The following is a 22044-nucleotide window of genomic DNA, read 5'->3' as shown; positions in this document are numbered from 1 at the left end:
CACTCCCTGTCTGCAAAGAACTTACTGGGAGATGAGAGGGAGGACAGATCATGTACACAGAAAAGTAAATACGAACTATGTACAAATTAAACAAAACTTAATTTTTGGGAAGGGGATGATGTCATCAATTGATCATGAAAAGACCCGAGTCAAAATTTTAAATGGACTTAGGGATTCTAAATAGCAGAGGTAAGAAAAGAGTGGCAAATTCCTGGTGGAAGCCATTAAATTTTTATGCTGAACTTTACAATTTTTAAGCACTTTCACACATCTTATTTTGCTTGAGCTCTGTAAACCTGGGAAATGGCAAGATCAGATACTATTACTTTCACTATACAGATAAGGAAAAAAAAGGAGTAACCGCATAAAGTTTTCAACATAGGACAAGAACAGAGGTCTTCTGACCACTGGCTACCAATGGGCATTGCATTATACCATTTTCTTTTCCTTGGCAACGTGTTAAACATAATGTCCAACCACTGTGGGTTACTAAGAAAGAAGGCCATATTTGGAGTCAGAGGGACTAGGTTGAATGCTGGTTTTGCCGCTTATCACCTCTATGTGACCTCGGACCAGTTTTATCTGCCAAAGGAGAGATTGCGATAGATGGTTCTTTCCATTTCCAACTTACTGGTCCTATTACGTGAACTAGAATAAAAGTTTCTTCAGGGTGATTGCCTTCCTAAAGGCAAAATGCAGGATTATTAATTTGGGAAAGGAAGGACAGTACAAATAATAATAGTACAAAAGGATGAGGGGAAATCGGAGCATCCCTGGTTTGAACCCCTGGGCTCAGGTCCCCAGTGCAGGGCAGTGAAGAAGGAGAGCTTAGCCATCAAGAAAGAGAAATCTTAGGCTTAGACCACCACCAGAATCACCCTGGCTGAGAAAGAAGGCGGCTGCAGGCGTTCTGCCGGGAGGCTTCTCTTGCGATTTTACAGTCACCAACAAACTTGCCCCAGAAAGATGACCCTCCAGGGAAGGCGGGGGCCAAGATTAGCTCTGGCGGTGGGAAGAGAGGAAGGTTCCTCATTGCTTCCATCTATTTCCATTGGGGTTCCCTCACCAAAGGCCGCCGCTTCCTCCGTTCCACTAGCAGCGGGCTCCGAACCACCTGGTCTCCCGGCACATCCTCCAGTCCAGCCAAATGCAAGGCGTCCTAAACAGTCTTGAACCTTCCTCTGGATCAATAGCAAGTGGAACAACTGAGTCCAGGCCAGTGCCGGAAACAGCAACCACAGGGCCGGAGATTGCCGTTGCATCCGGGTAACATCATTCGCCAGCCCAATCAGCAACCTTTTTTCTTCCCACCCTTGCAGTCTCCCCGCCCCCCCACCGCCAATCCCTGACCAGCTCTCAGCCTAACATGCTGGAGTAGGAGTGAAAGCGCACGCGGACCAATAGGGCGGCACTTCCCTTTTAAAGGCTCCAGTGGGCAGCTGCGGGGGGCGGGTGCTGGTCGCCAGCATGTTCGGTTGCGCGTGTGCCATGGACTCAGCGGCTCGGTGATATTGACAATAGGAGAGAGAAAGGGGGCATTGACTGAAATCTACCGCGGATACCGATCGGCGGCTCCGGCAGCTGCGGCTCCAGCATCTGCGGCTCCTCCTCCTCTTCCTTCCTCTTCCTTCTTGCTTCTGCTGCGGATCCAGCTTCCCTCCCTTCCCTTTCCCCCCCTCCCCACGTCGTCGCCGCCGCCGCCGCCGCCGGGTCCTGGGCAACGAGCAAAGGCGCCGCCCGCCGGGAATGTGAGTGAGGAACTGCCGGGACCGCAGCGGGGTAGATGCCGATTTGATGGGACGGGCCCGCGGGGGAGGATCGTGAAGCTGCTGCCGCCGCTGCCGGAGCCGGAGCCCTTGGGTACCGCTGTGAGGCCTAGAGGCTCCGCCGCCGCCTCCCGCCGCTGCAGCCACCGAAACGAGCAGGAGAGACACCGCACGGGACTGCCGTAGCCAGGGACTCCCTACTGTCCCCTGGCCTCCCCGCAGCCGCACGCCGCCGCAGCCGCTCCCGGAGCCTCAGCCGCCAGCCTCCTTCCACTCCCCGCGGCCCCGCTCCCTTACCCAGGAACCACCTATCATCTCCGGATTCTCTCCCAGGAGCTTCAAGGTAACTTCGCCCCTATGCTGCCTACCCGGGACCTGCCTGCGGCCGGCCTCCTCCAGCCCGCCTTCCGGAGGAAGAAACCTGCTTGCAGCTCGGCCCGGCCCGGGGCAAGGCCCGACCCGAGCGCGCTCCACAAATTTACCTGGAAACGGTCCCGGCTCTTTTCATTAACACACCTCTACTCCTTTCCCTTTCTCTTCCCTTCCGGGATCGGGGTCAAATTTTTCCCCCCGCCCTCCTTCACCAGCCGCAGCCAGGGTTGGTTTGGTGAAGGGGCTTGAGCAGCAGCTTCTCTTCTTTAGAGCTGGGGGGCGGGGAAGGGATAGGAGTGGGTGGCACCCCCTTTGACAGACTCCCTTCCCTATCTCTTCTCTTCCTTTTTTCCTCCATTCTTATCTGTTTTCCCTTCCTCATCTCTTCTTCTCTCCTCCATCCCTATCTTCTCATCTCCTGTCTCCACCTCATCTTCCCCTTCCCCCTCTCTTCCTCTCTCCTCGGTCCTCATCTCTTTCTCTTATTCCTTTTCTACATCTCATCTTCTCATCAATCTTTTCATCATTTCTTCCATTTCCCTCTCTTCCTCCATTTCTTCCTTTCCGTCCCCTTCATCTCTTCTCTCCTCCATATACCTCTCTTTCTTTCTCCTTTCCTTTCCCCCATTTCTTTTCCTTTCCCTTTCTCCATCTTTCTCTCCCTCCTTTCCTCTTCCCCATCTCTTTTTTCCCTTTTTTCTCATTTCTTTCTAACTTTTCTCCATCTCTCCCCTCCTCCTTTGTCCCCACCTTTTTGGGTTGTAGCTCCCTGAAAAATACCCAATCCCTGCTGTCCCGGAGAAAATAAAAAGCTCCTTGAACTCAGATTTAGTGAACCTGTTAATTCATTACTTTTGCATACAAACCTATTGATAGATATTAATTAGGTAGCCCCTTGGGATTGGCATTTCTGACATTCATTTTCCACTGTGGACATAAGAATCAAGTCATTGGAATTCTCTGTTTTTATAAACTCTATCTTTGTATTTGTCATGTACCAGAGATTCAAAGTTAGAAATGTGGGAGGGAAAGTGGAAAGGGGAGATGAAAGTAGTGAGGGAAGCGTAGGATTTAGGGAAGTCTTGCTGAGTTACAATTAGAGCTAAATAATTCATAAACCAGGGTACAGAGGTTGGTCCCAAATTCAAAGCAAAAACAATGTGTCCTGAAATTCAAGTGATGTTTTGTGAATTGTACCCCTTAATGGCATGCAATTTCATTTTAGCTCCTGTGTTTATATTTAAAATCACGTGGATAGATTTTTTTAAAAAGAAAGTTTGGGAATTATGATTAACTGGAAAAAGCTTTTTGAAGGAAATAAAACATTAAAAAAACCTCTCAAACCTCAATACTATATATGGGTGCATTTGTTTTTAAAATGTAGAATGTAGGTAACACTTTTTTTATCTATTGGAACAGCAGATCAGTTATTGTATTTCAGCTTTTCTCCATATGTGGTATTTCTATCCTGCTCTACCATTAATCTTGCATTGGGGCCATGGATATGGTGGCATCTGTTTCAGGTGCTGAATAAAAACAAGGCTTGTTGCATTTAGGATACATTCTTTTAAATTTATTTAAGAGTGTGAAGAACCAAAAGCTTCAGTTTTTGGAGAAAAAGTCAATTTGAAGGCATGAGAATTGATGGTGATGAACTAACTTCATTGCTTAAATATTAGGGGAATTCAGTTTGATTGTCTGAGAAAGCTGTGGATTTTGTTTTGAGTTCAGCTGTATTTACTGCATGATTTCATCATAGCTTTTTATATTCAACTTTAATAATATAAGATGGATTCATTAAAAAAACTGCAACTTGGAAAATAATCTTAATCATGCTCTTTTATATGTTCTTTGCAAAGTAATTGAACCTGTCATTTGCATCGTGGGACATTTTATCATTGATAACATGTTAAAAGTAATTTCTAGGTAATTGCAACATTTTTGGTTCACTTCTTGGCAAGGTAATGATATGGTTGCTTAGAGTGAAAAAAACTATGGATGTCATTCATAATTTCAAATATTTGGGGAAAATGTATTATGACTTTCTAGTTTTAATGTATAAATGTGATTTGATGGTTTTAACATTATTGTAGGAAGAAGTTTCTTATGCATCCTAGAATCTAGAAATTGTATATCTAGGAAAAACAGCATAGCAGATTAATTGATCAAACATGCTTTCTTCCTAGCATACTACCAGTTTACTTCTCATTTTATAGACATCTTTTATGTGATTTTTAGTATTTAATCTGTGCCTAGCACCTTTTTTGTATTTGCTTTGGGAATATATTTATAATACTACTTTCTCTTCAGTAGGGATATGTCCTCAGCACCAACCACTCCTCCATCAGTGGATAAAGTAGACGGATTTTCTCGGAAGTCCGTCAGGAAAGCCAGACAGAAGAGGTCGCAAAGCTCCTCACAGTTCAGATCTCAGGGCAAGCCTATTGAGTTAACACCTCTGCCTCTGCTGAAAGGTAAGTTTTGTTATATGCATTTATGTGTATATAATTTTCTCAACTTGAATGTTACCTATTAAAATGTTGTAAATGACAAAATAATAGGATTACCAAATTAAATCATTATAACAAATTTTGGCATAGTTAGGTATACTATTGAAGTAAGCCTGTAGTTGGCTAGTTATATGATTAGTTGATTTCTCTCCTTCCTGCCGTTTTTAAGAAGTAGTTTTTGTTTTTTTCATAAAATCACTAGTGACCATTGGGAGAATAGGTGATACTCTAAGAAAAGGTACATTGAATTTGCAAGTGGAAAAATTAACTGTTCCAATTCTCTGGGTTCCCTTTTTTTAATTCTGTGAAAACTTTTGATTCTTTGGGCTTATGATGGATTTATTGTGTATACCATTAACTAGGGTTTTTTGTAGATTTTGCTACAGGAAGTGGATAATCCTATAGTAGAAGTTGATGCTATATGAAAAGGTCATGGGGAAGGATAATTTTTTAAAATAAGAAAATTTTAGTCACTCTAATAAGCATTAAAATTCATGGTATTCCATTATTAAAGATGGATATAATTACAACCTACTTCCTACCCTTCCCTATTTCTGCCCCATCTTGCCTTTCTTAGAAAGTATATTTCTTAGAAAGAAATATACCAATAATTGGTATATTGTACAAGGGATTTTGCTTTAGTATTTTCAGTTTATCTTCCCTTCCCCTCTGTCTTATTGTTTATGAGCAGTCATTGTTTTCCAGTCTACCTTCTAAAGAATATATCAATCAAACATACTTTCATAAATAAAAAGATAAAGACTTTGGACAGTATTACACATGCTAGTCATTTAAAAGAAAGTCAGCAGTTTTCCTTGCTAATTTGTTACTCCACATTTGGTTCTGTATTTTTTTAAAGAATGGTTTAGTTTTTTTTTTTTTTTTTGGTACAGTTTTGTATGCTGGAAGCTTGTATAGAAAAATTGGGCTTTTGATGGCAAAAAAAACTCAAACATGACCTAAAACATCTTAGGCTTTTAATTTTTTTAAAAGAAAGTGAAATGGTGGTAGGAATTAAAATTCTAAAGTATCTAATTGGTGATTTTGAAAATCTGATTGGGAAGCCCCACGGGACTACTAGAGAGGCAATGACCCTTTAAATACTTCATGGCATCCTAGAACTCAGAAGATCTGGGTTCAGATTTTGCCTCCGACACATCTTGGCTGTGTTAGGAAGTCACAACTTCTCAGAGCCTCAGGCACAACTCTTAAGATTCTAAAGTTACAGATTAGTGGCTCTGCTACATCATTGGGAGGAGTTTCTACACTTGGGAATTCCCTACATAGATGAAATCACAGGTCTGAACCAAAAAACATCACTACTGATTCCTGGAAAGAATATATTTCCTGCTTAAAAAGGAGGGTTAGAATGTGAGTTCACAGAAACTCTGTAGTTAAACAATTTGGATAAAAATATTTCTCAATAGCAATGAAATTCTTTCCGTTGGTTAGAGAAATGTAGAAAAACCTCTTTGGGGATAAAACTTATCATAGCTGCTGAACTGACAAGGTTGGGAAGAATCCTGATTTCTATAGTAATTTATTTAATCTGAAGCAGACATGTAATTTATTTAATCTGAAGCAGACATGTAACATGCTCTCATTATCTTCATATCTGACAAAGGACAAGGTAGAGTCTGACAGACCTAAAAATTAAACATTACCCTGAAGACCTTATTTTGCTTTTGGGGATTAGAAAGGATTTTGATCATCATTAGACCAGAAAAATGAATAGAGGAATATGGTGACAGTACTGGAATTTGAGTAGAGAAATTGATTTTAAGGATCCATTGAATGTAGAAGAGGTCCTTGTGAAAAGAATTAGGGATACATTGTATTGTTCCTCTGCTCAATTCTTTTCAAGGTGTTGTTTTCTTCAGTGTATTTTTTTTTTTTTTTTGGCATTTGGTCAATTGTGTTTTTAAGGAATTGTTTTCTTCAGTTTTTATCCTTCCTTTTCCAAACTGTTGACTTTTGCCTACCTCTTGTTTCTTTTCCCAATTTTTCTACTATCTCTTTATTTGCCTTTTGAGATCCTTTATGAGAGCTTCCAAGAAGCTTTTTTGGGTTCTAGATCAGTTCATATAACCTTTGAGATTTTCCATGTGGGCATTTTGTCCTTTTTTAACTTGGTGTTTTGGTCTTCCTTGTCACCTTAGTAGCTTTCTGTGATTAAGGTTCTTTTCTGTTTCTTGCTTATTTTCTTCTTTTTTCTCATTTTGTGACTATTTTGGTTGACCCTGATCCTAGGATATACCCAAGCTTCTTGTGCAGCTCTGAGCCTTGGCTTTGAGTACAGGGGCCCCTTGTATTTGGTGTCTCACTCACATCGCTGGGTAGCCTTACCTGCTTTCTCCAGGCAACAGCCTGGTTTCCCAGGCTGGCAATTTGCCATCTGAGCTGGGACTGGAGGCTGCCCCACCAGGTTGGAGCTGTTACTAAGCCAGGACTGAGGGTCTCAGTTACTGATCTGTGGGATTAGGACCATCTCACTGGCTTTACTGGACACCATCTGAGCTGGGCAGAGTGCCCCTTTCGCCTCTGTGAGATTGACCTTTCTTGAAGTCCTTCTAATCTGTTTTGAACTGGAGAGTGGTTTCATTCCTTCAAACTGTTTAGAGGCTTGATTTCCTGAGGTTTTCAAGAGAAATTGGAAAAGCTCAAGCAGCTTCCTGCCTTCACTCAACCATCTTGGCTTTGCCCCTGGAACTTTCCCCCCTGCTCAATTCTTAAGAACAGTCTGGTCATGCTGAAATCCTAAGAACTCTATTCTTCAAGAGTAGATTTTTTTTGGGGGGGAGAAGAGATTTGAACTTCATCATTTTGCCAGTTTATGATAGAACAGTATGATAACACAATATTATATATGAACCACAAAACCCAATTTCAGACAGCTTATTGAGAGTAATTCTGTTTAATAAGAGTACTTTGGGAAGGTAAAAGAACCTTGGAAACTTCATGTTTCCTTAGATAAATTGATTGTTGCCTATTACTTGATCATTAATTTTAGTAATAACTTGGAATATAATGAAGATAAAGGGAGATTTCTAGATGGTAAATTCTTTTTGCTAAGTCAAGAAGCATTTATTAATTCCTTCTTATGTGCCAGGCATTGTGCTAAGTACTGGGGATACAAAAAGAGGCAAAAGATTGTCCTTACTGTGGAGGTATTCACAACTAACTAACTAGGTATAAATAACCTATATACAGGAAAAATAGGAAGTAATTAAATTAGAAGGAGGGGTTGGAATATGCTTCTTATAGAGGATATGATTTTAGTTGGGACATGAAGGGAACCAGGGAAACTAATTAGGTAGAGACCTTCAGAGAAAATGTCTGGGGTCAAGGGATGGAATGTTCTGCCGGAGGAATAGTGAGGAAACCAGTATGAGACTTTGTGATGGGGAATAAAGTATAAGAAGAGTGGAAAGGTGGTGATGGTGAGTAGGGCTAAGTTAGATTGAGCTTTGAACACTAAGCATTTTGTATTTGATTCTGGGAGGCAATGGGGAGCCACTAGCTTTTATTGTTTAGGATGCTGACATGGTTGGATCCGTACTTTAGGAAGTCCCATTAGCAGTCCAATGGAGGATGGATTTGAGGAGATTTGAGGCAGACAGACCCAATAGCTTGCTACTGTAGTAATCCAAGTGTGTGTGTGTGTGTGGGGAAGGGCCTGTATTAAGGTGGTGGTCAGTGCCACTTTTTTAGAGAAGGGGGTATTTTAAGAGATATTGCAAAGATGAAATTGACAGATATTAGCAGTAGATTGAAAATAGTGGGGGGAGGTAAGAGATAGTGAAGATTTGACTGAGATACTAGAAGAATCATCGTTGTCCTTTATAGTAATAGGGAGTTTAGGAGGGGAGATACTTTAGGGAAAAGGAGTGGGTTCTGTTTTGGACATTTTGAGTTTAAGAGTTTATTGGACATTTAATTTGAGGTATCTGAATGTTAGTTGGAGGTGTGAGATTGGGAGTTAGCAGAGAGGTTAGAGCAGAATATGTAGATTTTAGAATCAATAGCATAGAGATGGTAAATAAATCCATGGAAGTGATGAGATCACCAAATGAAATAATATATGAGGAAAGGAGAAGAGGACCCAATTCAGAATCTTATAGAACCCCTGAAGTTAGAGAGTGTTACTTGGATGAGGTTTCAGCAAAGGAGACTGAGAAGAAGTAGACATATAGATAGGACAATCAAGTGAGAATGGTCTTCTTGAAAACCTAGAGAAAAAAAGAGTATTAGGTTTAATGCCAGGGTTCTTAGCATGGAGTTAAAGTATTAGATTTTAGGGAAATTTATGAACATGGATAGGGGAAAAAAAAGTATATATATCCAATAAAAATTTTGCATTTCCTTCAATTATTTAAAACCATTTTCTGAGGAATCCATAGGGTTTAGCAAACTGTGAGAGGGAGTCTGTGGCATTCAAAAGGTTAAGAAACCACAACTAAGTTGATAGTTATTGATTTAACTTTTCTACACTCTTATTTTGAATAAATTAGAATATTTGGTCACAATTTTATTTGGGGCTTATTTTTATGGATGTATAGGTGCATAGGTACCAGGTCTGGAATCAGGAATACCTGAATTCAAATCTGGCATTGGACACTTGGTAGCTGTGAAACCCTGGATAAGTCCCTTAATTCTGTTTCCCTCTGTTTCCTCATCTGTAAAAGAGCTGGAGAAGGAAATGGCAAGCCATTTTAGGAGCTTTGCCAAGAAAATCCCAAATGTAGTCAGGAAGAGTTGGACACAACGAAGTGACAAAGAAATTATGACTGAATTTGTCAAGGATCACTTATAGAATGGGCAAAATGAAAGTTCTTATGGCTCTAATTTCAGCAGCTTTGAAAACAGGAAATAGTATAGCTTAAATGCTTGAGAATTTTGCCTTCTGTTTACTAACATTAAAAAATGGCCAAAGTTGAGAACTTTGTTTGGTATATTATTGGTAACAATTGGTAACTTTGCTCTTAAAAGCACAAAAATCAGGAAACAAAGAATAACAGTTTTGAAGACAGGATCTTTTCTGAGGTCCCCTCTAACTCTAAATCTGTTGTCTTATGATTTCTTATCTTTTTTATATGTGCATTGCAAAGAATTTTCCTTATGTCATATATTAGAATGTGACAGGCTTTTAAATAAATAATTTTTCATTAATACTTGACATAATATTCAGAATCTATCTCTTTCATCTCTGAACCTTAACCTAAAAGGAATGGAAGTAAGCAACATTGGTTTATCTCTTCAACTAGCATTGTATGGTTTTACAATTTATATTGATGGTGATAATTTATATAGAAAGCAATATGAAATTTTCTAGTTCTACAGATATATAGGAGAATTATATTATATAAAAATTATATAAAAATATTCTCCTCTGTGACCTGTGTCTCTGTGACTCTGTTCTGTAATCTCATTTTACAGATAGGAAGCTAGATCTCAATTTTAAGTGCATCGTTTACTCAACAGTTCATGGGTTGTGTTCATCAAAGAGACTGAATTTGAACCTATATCTAACTCCAGTGCCATTGTTTTTTTCATAAAAAACCTTTTGTCAAGGCATCAGAAGAAGGCTATAGAGAATTTATTATTTTCATTTAATCAAGAAAGACTGTAGGCTTTCAAAGTCAGTTTTAAATGTGAATGATTGTGTCTTGTTACTATATTTTAGGGAATGCATTGTAATCTGCCATGTGCCAGGCACTGTGCTCTAAGTGCTGTTATTTGTACATTTGTCTTTACTGTTATTTGCATGTGTCTCTACAGTTTTTTCTACATTCAAGAGCATTTTCTCAGAAATAAATGATTGTACCTTAGTACACTTACAGATTGTGCAGTAGTGTGTTTATTTTAATATATGGAGATTTACACATTTGAATGCTAATAAAAAGTACAGTTACTATATTCAATCTCACTTCAGATTTTGCATGGTTTTGGGCATCATCAACAGCAAATATCAGAAATAATAAGCACTAGATCCCAGTGACAACATTGTTAGATTCTCTTATTGTAATTGTCAGAAATCAGTTCCTCATTTGTACAGAATTATTATTACCTGCAGCCTTAGTAGGAGTTAGTATTATTATGTTGGAGGAAAAGTAGATCAGACCACTTAGAGGAAGGACTTAAGAATGTGATTTTCTTAATATGTTAAAAGTTGTATTATAGTAATGGATATTGGTCCTACTTAAAAAATTAAATAGGAAACTTTCTAACATTGTTGTATTAGGCTTATTATTTTCAGGTCTTTGATTTGGTGATTTAATTCTTTTCTAGAGCCTTGATACCGTTACACTACTTATATACATAATGATAATTTGTTCAGTTGTATTCTTCAAGGTACCATTACTGTTGCCCTCCTTGCTTAACCATCTTAACCATCTAAACCCTCTATTAATTTACTAAACTGGATCAGTGATGTCCCTGGCATGGCTACTTTTCCTTAGATATAAAATGCAGTCTCTCCCTATTTTCCTGTTCTGAATGATTCTCATTTGTATTTTCCCTCTCAGTTCCTTCAAGTAGATCTATTGATTGGAGACCTTCCTCCAGTTCTTTTACTATTTTGTGGATACTAGTGCAGTACTCGGGCTATCCTAATATAGAGACTTTCACTATATGATTGACTTACTCTTTTTTGGTCATATATTTCATTTCTTTCAAGTTATCTTCTATGTAACTATTTGTGTATAAGTAATCACTAAAAACTTTTATTCAGATATTTAGACTGCTTTAAGACATATTTGTTTTTATGCTTAGAGAGCCATTCGTAGTCTTCTGGTATGAAAAGTAAATGAAGAGAGTCTTTTCTCTCAACATTTTTGTATTTAACTTTTTTCTCTTCATTGAGTAATATAGGATTCTAAGCCTAGAATAGCTGCCTGATAGATTTGAGGCTAACAATCCAAATCTGAATTGTTTGAAAACCAGATATACATTCTGACTTTTGAAAAATGTTTTATTGATTCTTTTCATTTAAAACATTTTCAACCACTGTTACTTCCTGCAGATATTCTCAGGTCTTGCCACTTCCTCCCCCATATACAGATTAGAGTAGTCAAGCAAACAAATCAACATAGTGTTTGGGTCTGAAAATATTCATCTCATTCTGCACTTCTATCCATTACTTCTGTTTACTTTTCTTTACATCTTTCCGTGGTGTTTTTTTTTTTTTTTTAATATTTATAAATTCTTATATTAAAGTAATATTCCATTATACTTGTGTGATAATATTTGTGTACCCTGTTCCCATTTGAAAAATACTTTGTTTCTAGTTTTTTGCTTCCACAAAAATACCAGAATTAACATTTTGCCAAATACAGGGTTTTTCTTTGTTTTTGACTTTCAATGCAATCATTTGCTCAAAGGTTATAGATATTGATCATTTTTTTTTGTTTAAATATAACTCACAATCCTACCACTAGTATTTGCATGTTATTTTCCTATAGATCCTTCATCATATATCTTTTCTGTATTTTGTCAACTTTGCCAATCTGTTGGAAGGCAGAGACCAAGAAAACTCCTACCATGATGTAGAAAGAATCAATCAACAAGGAAACATTCATCACCTACTATGTGCTAGGCATTATGTTAAGCACTGAGAATACAAATGAAACAGTTTCTGCTTTCATGGAACTTGTAGTCCTAATTGGAAATGACAGCAAGGACATACATACAAACACACACACACACACACACACACACACACACACACACACACACACACATACAGATACACATACAAGACATACATATACACATATGTATGTGTGTGTATATATATATTAAGGACACACACACACACACACATATATATACACACACATAAATGTATGTATATAAAGAAAATAAATACAATGTATTAGGTAGCACTAGTAGTGGTTAGGGCAGGATGTCAACAACAGACTATTAAGAGCAGAACTGGCTGAAAAAACAAACTAGAAATTGTTTTTATTTTAGGAAATCCAGTCAAAACAGTAGTGGGGAAAGTGAGAAGGATAACTTTCAAAAAGTTAAATGCATAGAGATCTCTTTCTAATAGTTAAGGAGGTAACAACTTTGGAGGATTGAGGAATAGATCTAGCTTTTGGATCCAGATAGGGATTTAATTGAGGGAGGGCTGTGCAGAGTCACTGGCTTCACTCTCTCCTTTGGAACTATCTGGGTCCAATGGTAGGATAGGGAAATTTTTTCAGTTGGAAGTTTGGTGGAGGCAGGGGGAATTTTCTACTCATGGCCAAAGATGAATTATTAGGTACCAGTGTGTTTTTTTCAAGTTTCTCCCGTATTACTATCTCCTCTCTCTCTTTTTCAAATTCCTATCCACTTTAAAAAATTTATTTTAAAATAAGTTTTTTTCTGAATTTAATGAACACTAAAAAAAAGGAGAATTTTCTGTATACAAATAAGAAAAGGAGTATATATATATATATATATGTACATATGTGTATATACATAAACCCTTTTATTTATAGTTTGCATTTTTAAAAAGTATATAGTCAATTTAGTAATCTTGTTTGTGATTCTTTTTAAATTTCACTCTATTTTTCTTCCTGCATTTTTAAAGATATTTCAGTGGCCCTCTTATTTTCTTTTGGGTAGGGTAGGAGCAACGTTATTGCTAGTTCCTCCTTATCTCACTCTTCCTGATAATAAAAAAGGGAATACAGAGTCAAGTAAAACAATTGGCATATTTGTCAAGTCTGAAAATGTATGTCTGATTCTGCACCATGGTTCCATCATCACTCTACCAGGGATAGAGCCATTATCAGACACCTTAATTTTTGTTAATGATTCAGGAAGAGAGAATAAAACTGGTGAGACAACAACTATGCTTCCCTTAAATCCAATTCATGTAGGAGCAAGATATCATTCATGTGTCATTGTCCTCTTCCAAAAACAAAGAATTAAACAGCAACAATAAAACTAGGGGAATCTGGAGTTCTCATTATTCCTGTGAATAATATTTCTACCTAAATTTTTTTTTCTTTTGGTTCTATCTATTTTTTAAAGTCCAGTTAAAGTACCACCTTATGAAGCCTTCTCGGGTTTAACTTTCAACTCTCCTTATAACAGTCTTTCTTTTTGAATCTTATGTAGGACTGCACTTTTAATATATTTATGTAATATGTGTATATTATAATTCTCACTCTCATCCTATTAAGTAAGATGAAGTTCCTCAAAGGCAGGAACCCTGTAATATCTAAACATTTTATTTGTACACTGTGGTTTAATAATATTTGTTTGAAGGAATAATTATAGATGACTAAGTTGGGGATGGGTGGATGGGTAGGAGGGAACCCTGCTGTAGGAAATCTTTGCCTAAATTTTAGAAACATTTTAGAAAATGCGAATGGTAACCCTAGACAGTTATACCAGTGCCTTGAGATTAAAGCTAAATTAATCCAAGGGTCAACTTCTTTAAAAAATTTGGGCAGGAGTGAGTTAAGGAATATGTTGGTTTCTGTCTAGTAATTAGGAGTCTTAATAAAATTATGAAACTTCCCATCCTATTTCCTGATAGTGTTTCTCTTTAAATCACCTTAGTACTACTATTATTGTAGAAGAAGATAAAAAGTGGGATGCAGGAAGTTGTGGGTTTAGAGAATAGTGGTGAAGGTATAGTGGTATTGGAAAAAACTTCAAAGGGGAAGTAATCATGTGTCAAAATCTGACCTTGCCGATAGGAAGAAGCTAAGAACAGCTGTTGCTGGTGGTGGTGGGCTTCTGTCAGCTCCAGGTTTTTTTGGTCTTAGTGTGGGATTTCATCCATGTAGGAACTCTGTCTGAGCTAACATGGATTTGCAATTCCCTTGTATTGTAATTAGGAGTCTTGGAGTGTTGCCTGGGGCCATGAGGTTGACCTATCTGTGACCATTAAGTAGTCCCTGTCTAAGGCTGAACTTGAACCTCTTAATGGCCAAGGCTGACCCTCTATCAACATGACCACAATCTCTCAGGTGCTCCACTTTTCATTCTTTAATTGTGTCAACACAGTTTCAAATATAACAGAACTGTTAATCTGATAAATGGTGATAACCAAACGAAATTATTTACACATAAGAATCTTTGATAATGGGTGAATTGGAAATCATTCTAACTGATGGGGTACTTTTCTTTTTGATTTTGCTTTTAGGTTTAGAAGATAGTTTATAAGCTGTTTAAGAAAATATTAGCTCTCTGAAAATGGACATGACAAATGTGGCATCAAGCTGGGGTTGTAACATAATTTATTGCCACAAAGTGTACATTGTGATTCAGAGGTATTTTACAGGTAATTCTGGGTGTTCATTTACATTAAGACTATTCAGAAACTTGTGACAAATGAATTCTATAGATAACCAGAAACTTTTTTTGCATTTTTGTTTGAAAAGTCTTTGAGAGTGTTCCTTTCCATTAACTCCTCTCCCTTTTATTTAATTGAAGACACAAGAGAATAGATTATGGTTTGTTTAATTTTTAGTCTTTTTGACAATATTTTTAAGAGTATTTTTCAATTCAGAATTGCTTTTTTTGGCACCTTAATTCCTTTTATTCACCAGAGGGATAAATTCTCTCATTCATCTTTGACACAGTTTTGGTAATGACTGCTTTGGTGTGGCAGGGAAGCCACATTGTGTGTTGTGCTTATGCCAAAATTTTCATGAATCTGTTTTATAATCCAAAATATATTTTGTAATTTGAAATAGCATCCAAAAGAATTAAATACCCCTTTGAAATTTTTTATGTTTATCACCTCATTTGTCATATTTAGTGTGGTTTTATTCTGTTTTTGCTTAGTTTTTAGAGGATTTTTTTAAAGCGATCTTAGAATACTAGTAATTTAAGTTATAACTGTTTGACTGCTTCTCTTTCTTATAGCAAAGAATAGAAACTGAAAAAAAAAAACCCTCCTCTAAAACATTGTTTTTAAAAGTGTTGTTTTGTAGTTGTAAACTTCTTTTGGCCCCTAATCCCCAAGCAAACTCTCTCAGATATATTTCATATTCAATATAATTATTTTATTTCAACTTTCACATAGTTATGTGGAGAGAGGGGAGATTATTTTCAACTGGTGCCTTGCCATTCCATGTTAGGGATACCTTATTTTTAAAGTGCTCATTGTTCTTTAATCTTTTGAGCATAGGGGTTTAGAAAAATTACTAAGTGTGAAAATAGCAAATTTCTGTTTTTTTTCTCTAGAAAAATGTATGTTAGTTATCAGGTAATTTTGGAGCCTTTGAAACCAGTGTGGTGTTTTCTTGGGAAGTAATTATAAGATTTTAGTAAAATTGAAAAATTAAACCTATCTTTTAGATATATTTCATTTGCTTTGAAGTGTGAATATTTGTTGTTTTCTATGTAGCAAAGCCATTCCAATAGTCATTATGCAACCCTAAGTAATTATGGGTGGTAGTGCTTCTCATTTATTTATTGCTTAAAACAGGGTACCTGCCAGTATGTGCCTCATCTCATCTATTAAAAATCACTTAGAATGCCCATTTTAAAGACTGAATGTTAAGTTGTTGTTGTTATTTTTTTTTTTTTCAAAACTTTGTCCAGTTGTTTGATGAACACATGCACCAGACCAGTTCACCAAGAAATCAGTTTAAACTATAAAGCAGTCTTTAAATTGTAGGGTGTGTTTGTTGGGTCTTTCATGGAGCCTTGACAAGATGGCTTAGTTGAAGAGCCATCAAAATTACTTTGTTGTAGATATGGTAAAATCACTGTCTGTCCTGTGGGCATAAACTCCACAGACTACATTATATTTGACTTTTACATAGATAAGAAATAGCTAGTATTTTAAAATCCTAATGTTAAATGAGTGTTAATTATATGTAATACTATTATTAAGTACTTAAATTAGAGAAAACACTGATGGTGAGTGAGTATGGCTACCTCAGGTGAGGTACCTGTCTGTAACTAATAACTGAAGCTGTGTGTTCCATTTTATAGAAACATTTTACAGAATACAGTGGAACCTCTTGGGATATAAGCACTTATGTTTTTCATTCAGTTATTTTAGACTAACCATCTTTTCATGGTTAAAGGACTACAGAAATGTGAGTAGTGCAGGTATCATTATTAAAACTTTTGTTTTTTAATTATTAAATATTAAATTATTATTTTCATCTTTTTATCATGATAATTTCCAAGACAAAGTAAATTGATATTTATATATTTTAAAGATACATTTATCTTTTAGGTATTATTTAATTTGGTTTAGATAACGGTTCTTTGAAATATTCTTTGCCCACTTTTAAGTCAGTATCACCTCAGATATTTGAGGATAGCATGAAAGCAAATGTTGCAGTCTAATCTTTCATACATAACATGTTCATTGAAAAATACATTTTTGTAATTTCTCAGCCTGTGCATGTGAAAAAAATGTGTAAAATGAGATAAATACTAATATATGGAAGTAGATTTTTATTCCCACTGCCTCTTCATAGTTCAATATAAACTCCTACTTAAGAAAGATGTGAGATTGTTGTTAAAACAGAATATTGGAAATGGTTGATATATTTAAAAGGAAAATATTTTTTGGGACTGATTTTTTTAAGGAAGAAAATTTAAAATTGGTTAATAATGCAGTTATGTTTGAGGGAAGTCCCATCTGTTGACCGTCGATAATTATAATTATTTTGGAAATGTCATTTAAAGGGTAGATTTGTTTTGAGATTTTGAGTTGAATAGTGAACTAGGAATAAATTCATATAAGCTGTGGGGATTTTGTGGTGGCTTTTTTTATGCCAGAGAGAAAATATAGAGTGGAATGTGAGGAACCTCCTTCCCCCTTTCTCTGGTACTATTCTTTTGTGGATGTGGGTTTGTAAAGGCATTCATGTTAAGTACAAGATTAGAATATAAATTATTGCCTGTTCTCCCTCAGTTTAATATCTGAAGCTTTAGGTCAGTGGTTCTCAAACTATGGTCCAGAGCAGCCTGGTAATCTCTGAAATCCTTTCAGAGAGTCTACAAATTCATAATTACTTTTTATTTATTTATTTATTCATTTATTTATTTATTTATTTATTTATTCATTTATTTATTTATTTATTTATTTTTTCTTTTTTTTACTTTTTATTTTTAATGTGCTCAATATCTATAACTATAACCCACATAAACACAAAATCTTTGGACAGATCCTCAATCCTTTTTAATAGGATAAAGATATTGAGAACAAAAGTTTGAGAACCACTGTTTTAGGTGGTCAGTTTTTATTTCCTGACTGAGGGATGAAGATAGATAAGGAAGAACTTTTTGTTGTAAACCTTTTTGCTCTTTCCTATTGGTTAGAGTTCTTCATGGCCAAAGATATTTCTTTTATTTTTGTAGTCCTCTTCAATTTTGTCTTGTGTCAGATTTAAAATCTCTTTTTATATTAAATGATTTTCCAATATATTTAAAAATATTTGTTGCCAAGTCCCAATTTTATTACTTGGAAATTTATCATTAGTGCTATTGGAAAGTTAAGTTGGATAACTTTAAAATTTGGATTTATTCAATAAAGATTTATTAAGTATTTTCAGATTGTAGAGTACTATTCTAGTCTCTGAGAGAGAAACATAGAATAAATGAGATTAGGTGTCTTTTCTTGTGAAGTTTAAAAACTAGTAGGGAGTTTATTAACTAGTCAATATTTGTGTGTGCACAAGTACCTAATAAAAAACATCACATGACAAATGAAATATAAAATGATGTATGAGATCTTAATGAGGGATGAGCACTACTGATTGTAGGAATCAGGGAAAATTTGAAGAAGAGGTGACATTTGAGTTGCTGTTTACATGATAGCCAGGATTTAAATAGAAGGAGGAGGGGATACTAATTTAATAAAGTCTTTACAGTCTAAAATCTTACCTTGGACCTGAACCCTCAGGCTTCTGGATTAGCTCCAGATTTGTAAGCCATGGGGGTTGAGAAATAAATAATAACAGCAGAAACAAGAATAGCTTTAAAATTTGCAAAGCAATATACAACCATTTCATTTTATCCTCACAGTAACTGTGGGAGGTAGGAACTATTATTTTCTCCATTTTTACAGATTAAAAAAACTGAGGCAGACAGAAGTTAAGTGATTTCCTTAAAGTCACATAACTAGCATGTGTCTTAGGCAAAATTCAAACGGGGTCTTCCTGACCCCAAGCCTGGTGCTGAATGCATTGCTTACAATTAAGACATACTATGCACAATTGAGATGATTGAGATGCCTGGAAGGTCGAAATGTGCCAAGTATAATTTCTGTTTCCCCCCTACTATGGCCTTTTTTTTTTCTTTTCTTTTCTTTTCTTTTTTTTTTTTTAAAGATAGCTGAATGAAGGAATGTGGTATGGTGTAAAGAATGTTATGTTATACTTGTAATTAGGAAGAGCTGGGTTCACTTTCATCAAGGAGACAGAGATGAGAAAGAGTAGTGTTCCAGGAAAGGGGCACAGCTAGTAAAAAATGCTTGGGAGTTGGTATGGCATGGATGAGAAATAGCCAGGAGGCTAGCTAGTATCACTGGATCCCAGAGTCCTTAGAAGAGACTAAGGTGGAGGAAGATCGGGAAGATAGGAGAGGGCTAGTGTATGAAGACCCTTGAATATTAAATAAAATTTTATATTTGATCTTGGAGATAAGAGAGAACCACTGGACATTATTGTCTTGGGGCCAGATCTATGTTTTAGGCAGATCAGACTTTTGACAAGTTTTGACAGTTTTGACAAGTTATCTTTGACAAGGTAGATTGGAGCTGGGAGATACTAGGCAGGAAGACTAATCACAGATCTAGATAATGAGTTTACCAGATTAGGACTTTAGTGGATCTCATCAGCTCCCATGGATTCAATGATCGTCATTTTGTGGATGACACTTAGCCCTAGTATCTCCTATGAACTCTAAGCTCACATCATTGCTAATTTTGAAATAATTATAATATTGGATGAACTCAGCATGTGCAAAATAGAACTTCTTATCTCCCCTCCCCACAGAAGAAAAACCAAAAACTGTCCTTCACTTCTCTATTTCTGTCTTGGGCACTACCATCCTTCTAGTCACCCAAGTTCACAACCTTTGCGTTGTCCTTAACATTGCACCCTCCCTCACCCCATATATTTTTTTGGTCATTTTTCTGTACAATATCTTTCATATCTGTCACCTATCGACCTATGTGAAGTTCATTCAGACTTGTCATTTGGAATATTGCAGTAGGCTTCTACTTGATTTCCTTTTGTCTTTTTTCTCTTCTCCATCCTTCTCATTTCTGTGGTCTTCCTCCTACCTAAAGCACAAATCTGATCATGCTTCTTTAGCAACTGAGATCCAAATTTTCCTGTTGGACATTGGAAATTTTTCACAACAAGACTAGCCCACCTTTCTGGGCTTCACTATTCTCCTCTCCTACACAGAGTTTGAGTTCTTTGCCTGATTCCTTATGTATAGTGTTCTCTCTCTTGTCTTTTTTGGTTATCCCTGGTTGTCCCCCATGGTTGGAATTGCTTCCTCCTCTTTGTCTCTTAGAATTCCCAGTTTTTTTCAGAGCTCACTTTAAGTGCTTCCTCCTAGCAACTGAGATCCAAATTTTCCTGTTGGACATTTGAAGTTTTTCACAATATGAATTTGTATCCTGAAATGACTTTGTAGAGATTTAGCAGAAGATTTGTTTCTGTATGGTTTCTTTTACAGAATGTAAGTTCCTTGAGGATTACGATCATTTAATTTTTGTCTTTATATCCCTATCATGTAGCACAATGCTTGACACATCATAGACACTAGATTGTGCTAATTTGTTGATTTCATTTATTTGTTGCTTGGTACTCAGAAGTGGCTTCTTCCTCACAAAACAGATTTTCTCCCAGATATTTCTAGATCCAGAATTATTCCATAAACCTTCGGGTTTTGAATGGCAGGACTGTATATGATAGGCATTTAATGACTTTGCTGAAGTCTAGGTCAGCTAGAGGGCTGAGGGCTTAGAGAAAAGATTGGCAAAAATGTTACCTTCTAAACTCTGATGAGTGATTTATAGGTTTTGGAGTAAGTGCTCCTCAAAATGCAGTAGCACGGTTTCTTGAAATAGGCTTTTTGTTTTTTAATGACACAAATTCAGCAAATCATCTACAAGAGGAATGTGCATTATTCTAAAGGTACAGTCTAGTGTTGTAATGATATAAAATTATGGTGTTTGAAATAGCAAAAAATATGAGGATACTAATAGCATGAGCGATGGTGATATGTTTTTCGAATGGTATGTGAGAAGTGTTTGGAATCTGGCTGCCTTAGCCTTTGATTCACTGATTAATTTTGTAGCAAAGTGAGAGAATCATGAAACTGTGTGTTTCATTCATTCTTGATGAAATAAGAGTGAATGGGTTGGAAGATAGTTGATATTAGACTTTCCCCAAGAAACAAAATTCTAGGGCAACTCTAGGGATTAGTACCCATTGGCCCACAATTATATGTTTATTTATATACAAGTTATTATATCCACAGCACATGGTGATAATTTATGTTCATAATGATGACCCTGATTTATGTTTCATTATGTTAAACACCATCTGTCTTAAAACAGCATAATATGACATTCAAGAAAGATTTGAATTAAAAATAATTGTTAAAAAGAGTCCTACATAGCCAAGATTCTGTTGTATTTATTTTTTCCCCTAATAATGTAAAAAAGGCTTAACATTAATTCTTGCACTCATTTCTGCTTTTATTTAAATAAGACTTCCATAATCTGATTTTGGATGAGTAGGTTTTCTATCATAGCAAAGAGCTGGAAATAACGCATTTACTTTATCCCATAGATTGGGGTATAGCTAAACAAATTGTAGTACATGAATGTAATGGAATATCACAGCATATTAAACAGTTAGTCTGAAGATTAGAGAAACATGTATGAGCAGATATAGAGTGAAGGGAGAAGAAACAAGAACATATGAAATAAATAAGAAAATATGAATAATCAAGCTAGGACCTTCACTCCAAATTTGGTGCTCTATCTACTTCACCACCCACACTTTGTTGTTGCAAAGATGAAAATGAGATGGGGAAAAGTGCTTTTGAAAGATATAAAATATCACAGATCTAAGTTATATTGAAGGAAATCTATTGATCTAAATTCTTTTCCTCATGTTCCTGAAATTGCTATTGTTAGTCTCTTCTAGGGTGACTAATTAGAGTTGTATGGCCATTGATCCTAAGGTTGACAGTTAAAATGTATGTGGTAAACAGCTCTGCCTAGTATAGGTTAGTTTGGTTTATAAGCTTAATTGCCTGGGGAAATGATATTTAGGACATGTAAGTTTCAGGAAAAGGAAGATTTGGACAGAATTTGAGGGAATACTATAGGGTAATAACCAAAGAGGATGATTCCAAGGTAATAGATATCCTAATATGATGGGGGGAAAAGTAGAAAG

At 36.3% G+C, this 22044-nt stretch overlaps 1 protein-coding gene across 3 annotated transcripts in view; it reads left to right on the top strand.

Moving 5' to 3' along the window:
* The first annotated feature begins 1905 nt into the window (after nucleotides 1–1905).
* The window catches only part of PPP2R5E (protein phosphatase 2 regulatory subunit B'epsilon), a 170646-nt gene continuing 150507 nt past the window's right edge, over nucleotides 1906–22044 (top strand). Inside the window, exons 1-2 of one of the 3 annotated variants that reach the window (XM_051977800.1) lie at nucleotides 1906–2109; nucleotides 4449–4612. In XM_051977800.1, the coding sequence (XP_051833760.1) occupies nucleotides 4456–4612 (157 nt within the window). In that variant the 5' untranslated portion in view covers nucleotides 1906–2109; nucleotides 4449–4455. The remainder of the gene's footprint in view (nucleotides 2110–4448; nucleotides 4613–22044) is intronic. The other 2 variants (XM_051977794.1, XM_051977795.1) reach the window with 2 other exon arrangements.

This window comes from Antechinus flavipes, chromosome 2 (assembly GCF_016432865.1).
Source record: "Antechinus flavipes isolate AdamAnt ecotype Samford, QLD, Australia chromosome 2, AdamAnt_v2, whole genome shotgun sequence".
Classification (NCBI taxonomy): Eukaryota; Metazoa; Chordata; class Mammalia; order Dasyuromorphia; family Dasyuridae; genus Antechinus; species Antechinus flavipes.
This window is presented reverse-complemented; position numbering and strand designations above follow the sequence as displayed.